Consider the following 16,554-nt stretch of genomic DNA (forward strand, 5'->3'; position numbering starts at 1 on the left):
CATATCTATGGCACACACAGGAAGATATGTTTTAGATATTTATCTTTTTAAACATGGACAAAAGTGTTTTGATGCAGACTACTTTGATTTGAATATATAAAAATCAAAAACTTATGTTTAAAAGAGTGCATGAAGCCATTATTCCTGCTATTCCCACAGTATACTAATGCCTCTCCATATTAAAACAAATGTTTGTCTTTTTTTCCTCCATATTAAAACAAATGTTTGTCTTTTTTTCCTCCATATTAAAACAAACGTTTGTCTTTTTTTCCTCAAATACACGACAAAGTAAGAATTTAATTTTATTCCAGTTAAATCTGCTCCTAAACTAGGATTTTCTGGGAGGAAGCAACATCGAATTTACAAGTATGTCTGATTAAGCCAGTTGAGAAAATTACTCTTGAACTTCTACAATGTAATGTGGCAATAAACTCATCAAAACCAGCAGTAATAAGACATCATGGCTTAAAATTGTAAGGCTTTCATGAGGTAGGGGATAATGAAATATTTACAAAGCAGTACCTTCCACTGTCTCTTCAGCCTTTTTCAGTCATTGCTCTACGTTTTCCTTGTAGCTTTGCATTAATAGTTACTATTAATGTGAAATGTGTAAGAACATGAATAGGAAGGAATAATAAAATGGAAGTCGGGAACCAACATCGTAAAAAAAAAAAAAGTTTTCTTCACTGGTCATTATATGTTGTATGTCTGTGACTAAATGGAATAATTTAGGAGATTTTTAATTAAAAGGTACCTCATTCTACAGTAATAATTACAACGGTCAGTTACTTCCTTCTCTTTGTGTGGAATGCCTGAATGCAGGATGATGTGTATTCATGATGGAAGATGAAATGATGAAACAATCTACAATAGAATAGAAAATCCCAACCCTTATTTTTCCCTTAACAGCAAATTTGTTATATCCATTCCTTACTAGAATTCTGTTACCTTTACACTAAAGATATCCAACAGCCCGTTAGACCAATAATAGGAGGACCACACCCTTTTTCCTTGCAAAAAGGAGATGAAAACAACTGATAAGGAAAAATTTCCAGCTACCGCACCTGCTCATAAATTCTACAAAGTTTTTTTTCCCCTTGCTCTGTGTGAAAGACCTGCACAATTAACAGGATAGACTACATGAGTCACGAACTTACACGTGGGAAACTGGCAAATATATACAAAACAGTTGTCAAGCACAGAGTAAACGCAGAAGAAAAATCAGAGGAAAAAAATATTTCCACTAATCTTTCAGTAAAAACAACTCTTGAAGGTTTATTATAATAGTCTGTGAGACAGCTTAAGAAAAAGAATCAAGGGTATGTAGTTTACACTTTTCAGTGTGAAAGCCCTGGCTGGAACACAGAGTACATTTGATCTCTAGCATAGCAACAACACCCACTGATGCAATTGTAGAATAAGCCCTAGAGCAGGAACCTCCAAGCAAGGTGGATTTTATCGTTCGTTCAACAGTTCTCTTAGGACTTACGCCTCTTCTATCCCTCCTATAGAGGATTTTCTCCTCTCCAAAGCAGCCTAAAAAGGAACTCTGAAGTTCTTCAATACTTTTGCTTGGTTTTAGATTGCACTCCTCAAACTGTTATAACTTACTGTATAAATGGAGCTGATTTACAGCATCCTGAAACAATCAGTCTCACCATGTTTTATTTACCGGCACTTATAAAGCTTCCTAGAAGAGAAACATATTAAGTTCTCTGCAATTAAATTAAAAAAATACACTAAAGTTATTAAGATCTGCTCAGTTGTTATATTCAGAGGATAGTTATCAGCACGAGTCCATTTGCAGTTTATAGTATGTAATCCACATGATTTTTAAATGTGAACATTTCTTTGTGCTTTCGCTCACCAAAAGGCAATTTTATTCTGAAGCAGCTGCATATCCTCAAATAAACATGACTACAAGAACAAGACTGCATAGAAGCCATCCGATTTCAGTTTTCTTTATATTTGTTATAGAAAAAGTTTACCCATTCCAGTCCAATAGTTTAAATGAAGATGTACATTTGAAGTACCAAACTGAAATGTTCCCAGCAGACGCAATTTTAAATTCTCGTTACATTTATTACATAATGCAGAATATACTTTGGTACACTACTTGTGGCTGCTATTCTATCAGAAGTCAAACTGACAAATTTATTACCTTGTCTGTAAGGGAGCAAAAGCTTTTAAATAAAAATTCAATATGGTCAATCTACTTTTCCAAGTTTGCATAAATCTTCCATGAAGCACTGACATACTGGAGAAAAGGAACTCAAGCAGTTCTCAAGGTAAATACTGTAATTAAAACAAACTTTACTAGATTTCAAGGCAACAAAAGAAATTCACTATTTGACCTCTATATAAATAACTGCAGATTTCTTGCATTACTTGGTTTGATTCTGTACAAGTTTCAGTGATAAATTTTATTTAAATATAAGTCTTACAACAATTTAATCCAGGATCTCAATGAAGATGAGAAGGTTGACAGTTCTAATATAGAACTTGCACAACAGTTATCTTTTAACACTGACTAAACATGGAATGGCATATAAAAAGGTTTAGAAATTACACATTTTAAAATGAAGATGTTTTACCTCAGATTCACTACTTTTGCAAGATGATTTGTATCCTTTAGTACGCACTTCATCCTTTACCTGCCAACAATGTGTACAAGTTATCACAGCAAAATTTACAGAATAATTGACTTTGGCCTTGGTCTTACAAAGACCTATTTACACATTTGGGATAAGTAAGCATGTTCTTGCCTTTAAATTTTATACATATCTTCAAGCTTTAAGCCTGTATTTGAATCTACAAATTCCAGCAAGTTAAAAAGTCTGTCAAATATACATCTTAGAGCATTAAAGTACAGTATCTTTATATATATGAATCTATCTTTTGCTAAATTATCCACTCTTCATCACACAGACACCACTAGAAATGAAGCACTCACTTCCACAGTCAACTCCTTGGTGCTGATGAGTTTGACTACTGAAAGCAGTTGTTAGGCTGGGAGAAAAAACATCTAATCTTTGTGCAAAGAAGATTAATATGCCTCAAATGCCCCCAAGCATGATCAATACTGTAAATAAGAGATAAATATCTTAATGTAACCAAATGTAAGAAATTGTGTAGTGTGCGGGCGAACTGCAGCTACTCAATAACCACACTCCCATATATTCACTGCCTCACTGTTTGGAGTTTATATGATTCATTCAGCACCTCAAATAAGATCAGTTTTGGCTAGGTGTTTTTATTTATTCATTTTTAATTCTGGTTCTTGAAGGTCCACTGCCAATGGCAGATTATTTTAATGGAAAAACGGACCTCAACACCAAAAAAGTAATGCTTTCTATATACGGATAACTGAAATGACTCAGAGTGTAACTAAGGGTTGAAAATCCTTCAATTTATCTTGTGGCAGTCTAGCAACAAAATCTAACCCCCACCCAAAATGAATACCTGCTACCAAGAACGCAGCTCTGCATGCGATCCTTCAATTTCCAAAGCACTGGTTAGTTTGTAATTAAAAGAAAGAAAAACAAGACAATTGCAAACAAGTATACGACTTTTTACAGAAGGCCTCACTGTGGTAAATTATATACAGCATAGTGTTCTCATTTTCCTTAAAGTGCTATCATCATATTGATTCAATATCATTTATTGTTTTAGGAGGTCTTTTAGTACAGCACCAGCACTGGCATCAGGGGACACTGGCAGTGGTGTAAAAGTAGGCAAGGCATCAGAGATAGGTTTCATAAGCAGGTGTCCAGAACTAGTAGCAGGAGTTATGAGAGGCACTGCTGCAGATCGAGGTGCTAGAAATGGATTTGCATCTGGTCTTCTGCTGATTCCTGAGACTGCAGAATCTGAAATGTAAAACAAACAAAAAAGCCACCACTTCATTAGAAAGTTTTAATAAGCCTACCTAATTTCAGAGCACTTACCATGAAACAAATCTTACAACTGCATATTAGTTTTGCAAACACGAAAATCTTTTCTTCTTTCTGTGGACTGCAGATGCTCTCATATACTTATTTCTCTCTATCTTCCCTCACCTTGAATCACATCTGCCATTGCTTCTGTTGCTCACCATTTCCTACACCTACACTTCAGGTCACCAGTTACACAAAGGCACTTCCAGGACCTGTGCTTGTTGGCAGCTGAAATTTTGCAGCACCTCATGCTATGCAAAAGAAAACCAAGACACTTGCTCTGTGACACGGAACACAAACACCCTGTGCAGAGAGGTTCCCTTACCCCATGCAAAACCAGACACGAAGTATCTGTCACATTGGCTCCAGCACTATGCAAAGACATTAGGGCCCTTGTACATGCACTACAACACAGCATGCAGGTTGGTTCCCCACTCCATGTGTACAGGGGAAGCTGCCTCAGGGTCAGGTAGAAGCAAGAACTTAACCTATCTTTACAAGGGCTAAGTCACAAGTGAGTCTTGACATATCTTTATCATCTTATTTGTCAAAATTTCACTTTTATTATCTTTGTTCCTAAATGATTTTAATCTAATAATCAACTTGCCCCTTCTCACCTTCCCCCATCAAACTCCTGTCTTCCAGATGTAACCTGTTCTCAAGATTCCTACATCAGACAGACAGCAGAAATTGAACTTAAATTCCCTTGTCATAATGAATAGTTGGATGGGTGACTTTATTCAGATTTTTGGTTTTAAGAGATCTACAATCATGTAAACATCATAACTCTCATAAATGTGTTTGTGTGTAGATACTTAAAACCACTACCATATGGTTTATTTCCAGGAACCAAAAACTTAAAACACATCAACAAGCCAGAAGGTTTGGCTCATATAGGTAAAATACAAGTACTTCTATAGCTTAAAAACGTACTTTACCAATATTACTCTTAAACTACAAGGAAGAAGAGTAAAAAGAAAATTAAATTAAATTTTGGTTTATTAGAAAAGTAAACACTGCTTTCAGAGATAAATTGGTATTTCACAGTAGATGCTTATACTTTGTAACATCCAACTACTTTATGTGAAATAAAATGTATTTTTAAAGCATATATATATATGTTATATATATATATATATTACATATAGGCTTGGGGATACACGTCATGCATCATTCACCACCCCCCCACCCCCCCGTGAGTACAGCTGTTACAAGGTTCAAGCAAAAAAAGCTTCTGCAAATCAGCAGGACTGTATTAAAGTCTAGAATGCATGTGAAAAATTCAGCACAACCTGGTCCATTTCAACTGATTATTTCGATCCTATATTACTTATACGAAGTACACAGTTCCTTATAGAATCAGAATGAGAGCCAAAAACTATAAATTTCACCATGCAAAATAAAAGCATAATTGTTATCGGCCTCAGAAAAATTAAAGTTAAGGACTCATGCACAGCTTAGAAAGATTTCAAATCACGCCAGGTACTTAGCTGATTTTACTTCAGTCCTCTCTGAGTGACCAGGTTCTACATACAAGAGAGGCACTACAAGGCTGGTATTACTTGCATTTTTCACTCAGTGAGACCCAAACTGATCAACAGGGATGTTGAAAATCAGGACTGGGTTCACCAGTACAACATATGAAGTTGTCTGTTTAGCTTTAAAATGTGCTGTTAAAGCTTTCCGTATCAAAGGGAATTTGGTCCTTCCAGTCTTCTGCATTAAGTTTTTAGGAAACGGGGTATGGTGTGAAGAGAGAGGGGGACCAGGACAGGAAAAGAAATAGAGAGAAAGAAGAGAGAGTAGAACATTGTGGGGGAAGGCACAATGGAAAAAAAATTAAAAAATCATACTTCACAGATGAGGAATCACGGAAACATTTAAGTCCTCTCAAAAATTCTACCTTTAGTTATTTATATCTGTGTAAAGTTTCAATCTTTCTTTAGATCTTACCTTGTATCTGACTGCTGGATGGAATGCTGCCAGCTTTACCAGTTCCTGCTGCTCCTAAAGGTTTCATATCATGAACAGAGAGCTTGGGTGGAGGAAGGCTTGGGCAAGATTCTGTTTCAAGGAATTTCACAAACAACTCTGAAAAAGACTACAAGATGCTACAAGTTATTAGATTTTACATGCTTTTCAACAGAACTTAAGTTAAAAATAAATACATAAAAAAAAGCTGTCAGCAGGCTCCAAAGAACTCTGTACTGGTATTTTAGTACTACTTAGTGAGGGACAATGTAAATTATTTTCAAAACACAAAGTTTTTGTTGTCTCAGTGAATGGCATTTATGTGGCATACATTCTAAAGATACATCCTCTAAATTCATACACTTCCACCATGGTTCCATTATTGATTTAAGTCAATTGTTTCAAGAAACCTGTGATGCTACACACATCATAAGTACTTCCTGTGTCCACACTCAAGCAAATCACTCCTCCAACAATGCTTTCGTTTGGCAAAATGTCTTGAATAAATGAAGCATGAACTGGTTAAGGTGCAATTGCATCACAAGATAAGATTTTGCTAAGTAGAGCTTATCCTATACATACCAAAATATTAGTTTTTCTCTTTTCCATCCATAGTTAATAAGACCACAATACTGTGGTGGCCTAAATGCCTGCATTATTTTTGTGGGCAAAAAAATCATCCCTACAGTTCAAGGTAATTTACAGGAGTCAATTCTAAGCATCATTCTCTAGCTCCAGGACCAAAAAAACCACAGTTAATCCAAACTGCCCCGTTTTCTCAGTGCTTAATCCTTGAGTGCACTACTTAGAGGTCTGCAAAATGGAAAGTTCCATAGATTAACTGTTCACATGGGCCATACTATAAGAACTGTGGCTTTACAGTATTTGGAAGCTTAAACATCAACTTTATATTCTATACATAAGAGACACTAGCTGCAGCAGCTGAGAAAGCTTTTCAAGTGAAATTTAAAGAACAAATGGGAACATTGTCATCAAAATATGATATTATAGTATATAGTCCATACTGGAAGAAGTCACTGGTCCCAGGAGCCAGTGGAACAGTAATCAGAGTTTTGTATTAGCTCAACACTTAGGACTGCAATTTTCATCAAGGCCTACATATTTATTTAGGTGGTGGTGGAAGTGGGGGAACAACATGCCAAAGCAGCTGCACAAAGCAAATAAATAATGGAAGATAAAGCAGAATCAGTACATTAAGCTCAATACACTTAGGAACCAAACATAATGCAACTGCTCCAGTTCTTTACTCAAACGCAGGGAATACATGATTGATTCTTACACTATTAAAAACATTCTGATGAGTTGGCCTTAAAGGTGTATTAGGGACACTCTTTGACCCAGTTCCTCCACCAAGCCAGCCAGTCACCCATCTTGTAACTCCTCTTTGTTCTTCAGATAGTAACTAGAAGGTTTAAAAAAAAAGTTAGGAAACAAAAAATAAAGCAGCAGATCAAAAACTGCAAAACTGTGCTCATTTTATGTTTATCCACTACCAATCATGTGGGAATCCCACAGAATCCTACAGATAAATAAAAACTTCAAGTACTATCAAAACCTTACTCTCTTCCTCCTGAAAACTGGCAGTCTAAAATCCTAGCTCTTTGTGTAAAAATATAAAAGCCATATTCTTCACAATACCTAGTGGTACATATAAAAATGTCTTATTTTTCTTTAACCAACATATTACAGATATTATGTGCAACACCACAAAGTTAAATTCTTTCCTTTCTGCATTAGTGTTCCTCAGGAAGATGAAATCCATATTAAATGCAGTTATCATGAGATTCCATTAAGAACAGCATGTCCCACATAAAAAACACACTTCTCCCCCCCCAGGAAGTACCAGGACAGTCACATTTAGTTTAGCAGCAAGTCGTTCTATTTTCAGGTAAGCATACTGCAAATGAAGGAAGCCTAGTTTTCAGTAAGCATTACCTGATCAAGTTCTTCCTTTTTTATTCCCAAGATACTTCCCATTAACCTTAACACTTCAGGACGTTTATTTTTTGGAGTATGAAAATGTCCAACAAAGAGATTTCTCATCAGGAGCCTGCAGAACAAAGGAAGCTTGTTACACTGCCTGCTCTGAAGTAGCAGTTGATAAGGAAACACTGATGCATTTATTCCTCATACTTTTACCTAATTTACAATAACCCAAATAAACAAGCCAGTACAAAGAACTAAAAGGAAACCTCACAAATTTCTCTACTCTCCAAGTTAGAACACTTTTTAGAGCAAAGAGCTGCAATTTGGACAACATTAGAAATATTCTAAGGCAGTAATTTGAAACTGAGTCGTACATTACCAAGTTTTGATGCAAGTGACACGATGCAGGAAAATATATATTCTCAAATCTTGACTCAGAACCTTTAAACAGATACTTATGTACAGTCCCAAAACAAGACCTAAGAAGAGGGCAGGGGAACTCATTTGCCTATCCTAGGTTCAGGTCTAACACAGGGAGAGAGAACAAAAAGACCAAGAAAGAAATCAAATTGCACAGCATCCTAGTGATGCCGTTCACACCTTGGATACTTTATAACAGATGTTCACTAAGAACTCTCCATTTTCAGAGCTCATGCTATTGAAGTGTAATGCTACTTAAACACATCAATAATATAAATTTATACACATTGGTTTTAATAATAAGATTACTATTCACAATCACCAAGCAATTGAAAAACGTCGAGATAACGAGAGTATATTACAAGCTTACATACAAAAGCTCAGTTCTGCACCACTCTTACAACGGTTACGTTATCTGCACATCATGAGCAAAAACAGAAATGTACAATAACATAATGAGAGACTTACTTATCCACTTTTCCTTCTGTGCTGTTGATGAGATTCATTAGTTTATTTTGTACATCTTCTAACATTTCTTTTCTGATCTCTCCTATAAAACGTTAGGTCAAAGCAAATAAATTTGCAGACTGCTTCAAAATGTTATTAATAATACACACTTACCAAGACATGCTAACATATTTTTTTAGACAGCATCAACATGATTTCTTAAAAATAGTGTCAACTTAGTAAGTGATTATTACTTGAATTCATAAGCTAGGATTTCCAGAACAATACTCAAAGCTACAGTACAGAAACACCCAGAATATAAAATCAACTGCATAAGGTCTGATGAACTGCTGTGTTCCACTGAGATCACACAGAACTGGAAAGATGTTCTTGGTAAAAGTGTATATCCTATGGTGGCAATCCTTAATCCTTTTTATAACCTGATTATAAATCACATGTTGTTATTGGGCCTTTGGATCTCAGTACTTAACCTCAAATATATTCACTCTCGTCCAATAATTCCATAGCACAAATTTCTCTACAACTTCCCTAAAATTTCACTAACACAAATTATTTGATAGTTTTAATACAGGATACACCTGATTACCCAAATAATTCTCTGTCAATAACTCAGGCTTCCCCTGACCTCCCATTAAACTCAAAAAGTAAAGATCATAATGAAGCAAAAGATTCTCCTAAAGGTTTTACTTGCCACAAGTATTTTACAACATCCTGACTCTAAAGATACAAGACCCAAAGTTTTGTCTTTATAAAAGCTGGCTATGTTAGAAATTGGATAAAAATATCTGACATTCAGGTCTACACAAATTTATGCAGAAAGCACAGAGTGAAAACTGACAGGAAAAAAGCTATCCCCGAACACAGGATTTAAGGACACTAATAACAAAACGTCCACAGACAAGAAAACAGATAGTTACAAGGTACAAAGAATTCTTTGAAGATAAGCTTCAAAACAGCAAAAATAGATTTTTTCACCAAACTCTGGTTCTGCAAGATGATATCTTTGAAGTTACTTTTTCCTAATAAAAGTGCAAGTCTAAACAACAAACACAAGCCGAACAACATAATATGGACCCTCAATGTGAAGACAAACTCTACCCTGCAGTTGCATAAGCTGCAGTTGCATGAGCTTTCTTCCCTCCCTTCATAATGCTGAATCCTTCAAATGTTTTCAAACCCTATGGAAAAGTTGCTGAGTGACTTAATCTTCCTACTATTTCAAAACCTCTTGGGTTCATGTTCATTAAAAGTAAATGCTTCATAAAAAAGTATACTTTTATTGCATCTGTCTTGTAGTTTATTTCTAAAAAGCCTCAACGTCTTTGTAGAAATGAGTGGATATCTTATAGCTATTTAAAAGAATTATGTTTTTCTTGAGAGAATATGGAGACAAGGGAAGATGAAAGGTGACTTTGGGGATTTTTTTCTAAGTTTCAGATCACCTGGGATGTATGAAAAACATTCCACTCTAATTTCTACATGACTTTCAACCTTTAATAAATGCATGCCACAACTACGCTGACACGACATTGTTCCCAATTAACACTCGTAACTCCATGAGAACCTGTATGGAGTTTTGGTATATATGCACAAAGAGCTAGGCTGTGAAATGGATACAAACTAATGTGTCCTGTTCAAATACTCCGGATATTTAAACAAACTCTTTACTTCACAAACACGAACTCTATAAAGAGTAGAACAAACTAACTAGTGTCATGCTGGGAATGTTACTTAAAATTAGGCTACTTTGTAACATGGTTAAGCAGGTCCCCAAATTTGAATGAAAAAAATTCCCATATGTTTATGGAATAACAACAGTTGCAGGAGCATACATGGAGTTTGAGTTGTTACTTAGGTCTCCACAGAATTAAAAGGAATAGAAGCTAAACTACTAATACCATTAACTTAACAACATGGCACCAGCACCAAAAAAACTCAAAGAAACAGCATGTGAAAAAGAGGTTTAAATAAATCTCATGACATTGCTACTGCTTTACAGAGCAAGATAAGTGGTTTTTTTTTCCAATTTTTATCTACAAAATTATTTTTAAAAAAAGCAATTAATAATTTTGAAGTGAAATGTTAATTCTAAGACTTTTCTATTTTTTTCCTGAGATTTTTTTTTTTTTTTAAATCAAAGAGGACTGTCTTTTAAGGACAGTTACGTGGCTACATTCACCCACAGAGATTACACAACTTTAAATTAAACAGTTTTTAAATGGAATATTTCCTTTTAAAACAGCATCTTACAGTTGAAAAGGACTTAAACGCGTACTTTCAGTGTGTGAAGAGACTGAATAACAAAAAAGACTTGAGCCAAAATTCAGCACGGGCTGCTGTAAACCAGACATTTACAGCAGTCTCCAATAATTTGTTAACCATTTATGGCAATCTAGAAAACTGCATCTGGTACATCTTATACTTTTCCATTAAAATCACTTCTCCTGCCAAAAAATCCATAAAGAAATCCTTCAAAAGATTTGGCCAACAGAACTCTGTCTGGGAATGCATTTGGCCAATTTTCAATAAGACACTATATGTTTTCTTGTGTAAATACAGAAAACGGAGTGGTCTTTTTTTCAATAAAAATTATGATTTATTCTACAACAACATTAAAGTGCTGTTTCCTTTACACAACAATCCTGTTTCACATTTTTTAAACAAGTAAATTGCTTGCCAATACAGCATGGTTTGATAGAATACTGAGACCCAATTTTCTCTCGCAGTTCAAACCCATTAACATGTTAACCCCCTGCTTTAATTCAGTTTAGCTTTTAAAATTAACCACTAGGGTAGAGCTACCCATTTAATGGTACCATATTTGCCTATGTCAACATTATTTTCAATCCAGGGTATTTGAAAACTTTCACTGTGATGTCTTTAGCAAGACAGAAATATAAAGATTGGTAAATTAAAAAATAAGTCTACTGATTCGGTACATGATTTATGCAGCAGCTTGAAATTTAATTCAAGTTGTAAAATTCACATGTGAACTCAGATCATTGCTATGATGTCCGCTGGGATGCTAAACTGTACTTAGACACAACGACATTTAAGTAAACGCCCTTTCAATTGTGTAGTATATAAGTGGTAACTTTTTATAGAGCTCTTGGTGAAACTGCAATGGCTTTCAAATGACTTTTTACACTAATTACAATACCACAAACAAGTTTCCTGAACGAAAATATTATATATTTCAAGAAAAAATGAATACCAATAATTAGTTGAATATGGTCTAAACAAAAAAAGTTACCGCTGCATCCACCAGAGATGACTTTACAGGCACCTTCCCACAGCAAGCCTTAATTAAAGGATTTTACCCCCGTATTTCCTACAGACATGGGGGGAAAAATATGAAAGTAAGAGCAGTTAAGTGACCTGCGAGTGAACAAACCTCTGCCCTTCAAACTCCCATTTGAGAGCCCGCTACAGGGCGCAATCACAAGTTTTCCTCTGGCTTCATATTTATCCAACGCGTGCAAGTGACAGCTGGACCCTAACAGAGGATGCTGCAGTAACAGCAAACTGCAGTGACCCACAGAAAGATAGGAAAAGAGAAAGTGGGATTCAGCTAGGAAAATGGAGGAGGAAAATACAATAAACAAAGAAACAAGAAGGAAAACAATAAAGAGCTTAATACTCCCTCGACAATTGGTACTGTTAGTAAGTTCACCCATATCAGAACTATCATGGAACTAGACAGAGGTAACTTTCCCTCTTGGTTTAAGGAAATATTCCAGACAGAATACAGAACAGGGCTGAGATTTATGTACAGAAATCCAGCAAAATTATTAGTTCTAAGTCCTGCTTTACCTAATGCTACAACCCCTTTCTCATGAAAACTAAATTAATGCAGTAAGAAAAAACAGCAATCTATATTATTTGTATACCTATTGTATCATCTCCAATCGAGTCTGAGCTTATAAATCTTACTGATGTTTGGTATTCAAATACATTGTACAGAAATTACCCTTAACTTTTTTTGATTAGAATAAAGTTTAAGGCCACAAAACAGAAATATGTTGAAATGGTATCAGTTTTTACTAGTAGGTTATTCTGCCTTTTTATGCTTTCCTATACAGCTTTAATGCTAGAGGTATTTACAAAAGAGAAGACTATGTATCTATCATGGATTTTATGTTTCAGTGATGTCATCGTTTTCTTTTTCCCTTTCATTCACAGCATCACAAAGCCACAGAATCATTTATGTTGGAAGGGACTTCTATAGGTTATCCAGTCCAGCCCCTCTGCTTAAGCAGAGTCAGAGAGAGCAGGTTGTCCTGGATTGTGTGCAAGTGGGTTTTGAGTATCTCCATGGCTGGACACACCTCTCTGAGCAACCTATTCCTTTGTCTGACCACCCTCGCTGTAAATATTCTTCCTTCTCAAAACTGTTTCTCCTGTCAAAGTTCTTTACTGTCTGGCCAAGCTTTGTCTTCATATCCAAAGCAATGAAGTTCATCAAATGTTGGAGTACTTAATCTTAGAACAGTATGAAAGGCATCTTTCTAAATATGAGCCGTTAGGAAGCTTATTTGAAATGAGATCTAAAAATACAATCTAAAGATGTGTCCAAGGCCTTCCACGTAATCTCTTCAGTCAGTCTCATACCTGTGCAAGAACTGCTCTCTCTGCATCTCAACAGCATACACTTTCTCTCTACCTCACAGTAACTATCTCTACGTGAAATATGGTAGTTATTTTGGAAAATGTGACAGCATTTCATATTTCACAAACTTTTTAAAGAGACACTGAACTAAATCAAGGGCTTTGGTACCTAGAGAGAAGAAAGCCAGGCCTTCTCTTGAGAGAGATCACTAACAGAAGGCACACATCTTTTTAAAAAATGTTTTATAAACTTAGTAAATGCTCAAAAGGTGGCACAGAATTACTCTTTTCCCTCATTAAGGACATTTTGGTAAATTTCTAAGAACACTATATTGTCTCCCCATCTACCTGGAATATTTTAAGCAGAGGAAAAAAAATAGTTACCTTCTTTCTTAAGCTCTTCAATCTGCTCCTCTTTAACATCAAGTTGCTCAGTAAGCCTTGATGCTGCATCCAGTGCAGCATTTGCCTCTCCTAAACTTTCCTGAAGAGAGGGTAGAAAAGGACAGAGAGAGAAGCATGAGTTCACTATCACGATTATTTCGATACAACATACATCAAACACAACAGACACAAAGGCTTCAATCGCTTATACTCTAGAATAACTGGATTGTAAACATCCTCAGAAATAGGATAGTCAGAGGTACGCTACCTTGCTGGCCCTTCTTTCAGTCTCATCCCGTTCCCAACCCCTCAACCAGAGAAGACAAAATAATTATATAACTCTATATACTCTGAGACAGTAAGACTTAACACAACAGCTCAAAAAAAAATTAGTCAAAATTTGCATTAAATTTGTGTTCAACTTCATTATTCAACCCACCTGCAGTGATACAACTTTTTCTTCTAAGTTCTCGGCTTTTTTTTTCCATTCTGCAGTCTGTTTTTGGTGTTTTTCTAACTCTGCTGAATACATGGCTTTTTCCTCTAATGGGTTAAAATACAAAAAGAAAAAAAAAGATCTCAATTCATAATAAGTCTCTCTCTTTAGGGGGATACACCTTAGCATTATCACATCTGGTTTTCACAAGGTAGAGGTGGAATTCTAGTTTCATATACAGGATAACGACCGTCGGTTTTCACAGGGCCAGAATTTTACTAAAGTTTTTCAAAAGACAAAATCTTCTGAAATTCAAGCTACCAAAACGAAAACCAATTAACTACATGCTTTTAAAAGCACCAAAATATGGTAACTATCCCATCTGAAAAATGCGTGTTGCGATCTTCGGTATTTCTTGACAAAACTTACCCTGTTGGAATTGCTCTAGCACCATCTGCAGGTTGGCCAGTGACAATGCATACTGTTTCACTTGGTCCTGTGAGATGGTGAGCTGTAGCACAGTTTCATCTCTCTGCTTGGAAACCAAGTTTAATTGCTCTTGCAAAGATTCGACCTGCAGGCTAGCTTGATGACTTAATGAAAACAAATTATTTACTAAGATAACGAAGGAAGTCATCATAGAGAAAATTAAACCACAGCAAAACTTAATCTACCTTTAATTTTCACTTAAATTTATAAAAATGAAGTCATTTTTCCCCAAATTCTTCTTAAAAACAAACAAACAAACAAACAACTAAAACCCTAGTGACACATTTTAAATATGCCTGGAAATAAAATTTTGGCAATCCAAAAATAAGAACAAACTTCTGTCTGAAGTGCATTAGAAAATGACAAAAATAATCTTTTAATCAATTTTTGCAGAAGTATGTTTAACAACAACAAAAAAAACACCAAAAAACAAAACATACACACACACCTTGCCTGATTCAATTACTGCATGTATCAACAGCTCTTTCTATCAACTATTACTTTTAAGGCCAGTCTCCAAGAACTCAATATATCCATCCTGACCACCACTGAATATCCATTTAACTTCCCATTATGCAGAAATATCACAGACCTGATTTACTCCCATTTCAGTCTTTCTTAACAGTGCATACTAGGTAGGAAATAGGCTACATTTCTTGGAAGACATTTGACAAGTGTTGGTGAAGAATTAAGAAACATTCTGCCAGTTTTTATGTAGCCTTCTCCCAGCTCTTCAACTTCCTCCACAATTTTCCACAACAGTCTGCTCAGCTCAGAAATCTCTTTGCTGACAATGTTGAGCAGAGCTCATTTTGGGCACTTAAGAAGTAGGAAAAACTGAAGCTACATAGATATATTTGATTAAAATCCTTGTTCATTTGGACAACAGCACTAAAATAAAAAGTAATCTTTTGCTCAAAGTAACCAACAAGCCTACATTAGAGTCAAGACAGGTGTTGAGTAATTTTAATACTGGGGTTTTCATTGTTCTAGCTGAAAAATGTGATTATGGTAAATAAAAAAAACCACCATAATTGGCGCTCACCTCTCCAATTGTGCTACCTATGAGAACATCTATGCATCTTGCTTTATATGTATGTTGAAAAAGGTTTACAGCAGTGTACACCTTTCTATGCTATAATGTATAAAGTACAGATGGGTACTCCTCTCAAAAGCAATGCACAAAGTAACACAAGCACACCTGTGCATCCAACTGTATAAAACACTTTCAAATGCACTTTCAAAGTGAATGAAGCCTTGACGTTGGAGGCAATTAAGTTAATCTTTTATGCTCTGACATATTCAATTATTCAATTATATTTAATTGATGGGTTGAGGGATTTTTGTTGTTTCTAGTTCTAAGCACTGTCAAAGATCCAAGATTTCTATAGTTGCTTCAAAAATGACAAATAACTTCTTAGTTCACAACAGTTGCCAAGGAAATTTCAAATTACCTTCCTGATTTAGAATAACAGTAATTCATATAGTTTTGTTTTCTCAATTGCCTAGCATGCTCTAGAATGCAAATTCAACAAAATAAAGCTATCAGTATCACTCCAGAAAACTGTAAAATTCACAGTGCCACTGCTGGATAGATGAAAAGATCACCTGGCGTTCTCCACTGCAGTAGATGAGGACACGAGTTTTTCTTCCAAAACTGAAACTTTTTTTCTTAGCTTGGCCTCTCTGTCTTCTGCAGCTAACGCTTCTCGCGTGTAGGAGTCCTCCATTTCCAGAAGGTGACTACGCAACCTCTCCAGTTCCTGATTTAGGCGCTGCTCCTTCTCACGTAAATGCTGTATCTGTGTAGAACATACCTTAAGTTGCTTGTACTATCAGTTTTCATAAATAATGTAAGCAAACAAAACATCCTTTGAAGCATATTGCCTGCATATT

General features: G+C 35.5%; 1 protein-coding gene across 2 annotated transcripts in view; it reads right to left on the reverse strand.

Annotated features, from left to right (window-relative positions):
• Window positions 1-2,293: 2,293 nt before the first annotated feature.
• Window positions 2,294-16,554, reverse strand: part of TRIP11 (thyroid hormone receptor interactor 11) — a 31,878-nt gene continuing 17,617 nt past the window's right edge. For both annotated transcript variants that reach the window (XM_035539531.2, XM_035539532.2), the window contains 9 exons: window positions 16,267-16,460; window positions 14,599-14,762; window positions 14,173-14,276; window positions 13,734-13,833; window positions 8,742-8,823; window positions 7,863-7,977; window positions 7,207-7,329; window positions 5,889-6,036; window positions 2,294-3,869 (listed from right to left, as the gene is read on the reverse strand). In XM_035539531.2, the coding sequence (XP_035395424.1) occupies window positions 3,661-3,869; window positions 5,889-6,036; window positions 7,207-7,329; window positions 7,863-7,977; window positions 8,742-8,823; window positions 13,734-13,833; window positions 14,173-14,276; window positions 14,599-14,762; window positions 16,267-16,460 (1,239 nt within the window). In that variant the 3' untranslated portion in view covers window positions 2,294-3,660. The remainder of the gene's footprint in view (window positions 3,870-5,888; window positions 6,037-7,206; window positions 7,330-7,862; window positions 7,978-8,741; window positions 8,824-13,733; window positions 13,834-14,172; window positions 14,277-14,598; window positions 14,763-16,266; window positions 16,461-16,554) is intronic.

The sequence above is a fragment of the Cygnus atratus genome, chromosome 5 (assembly GCF_013377495.2).
Source record: "Cygnus atratus isolate AKBS03 ecotype Queensland, Australia chromosome 5, CAtr_DNAZoo_HiC_assembly, whole genome shotgun sequence".
NCBI lineage: Eukaryota > Metazoa > Chordata > Aves > Anseriformes > Anatidae > Cygnus > Cygnus atratus.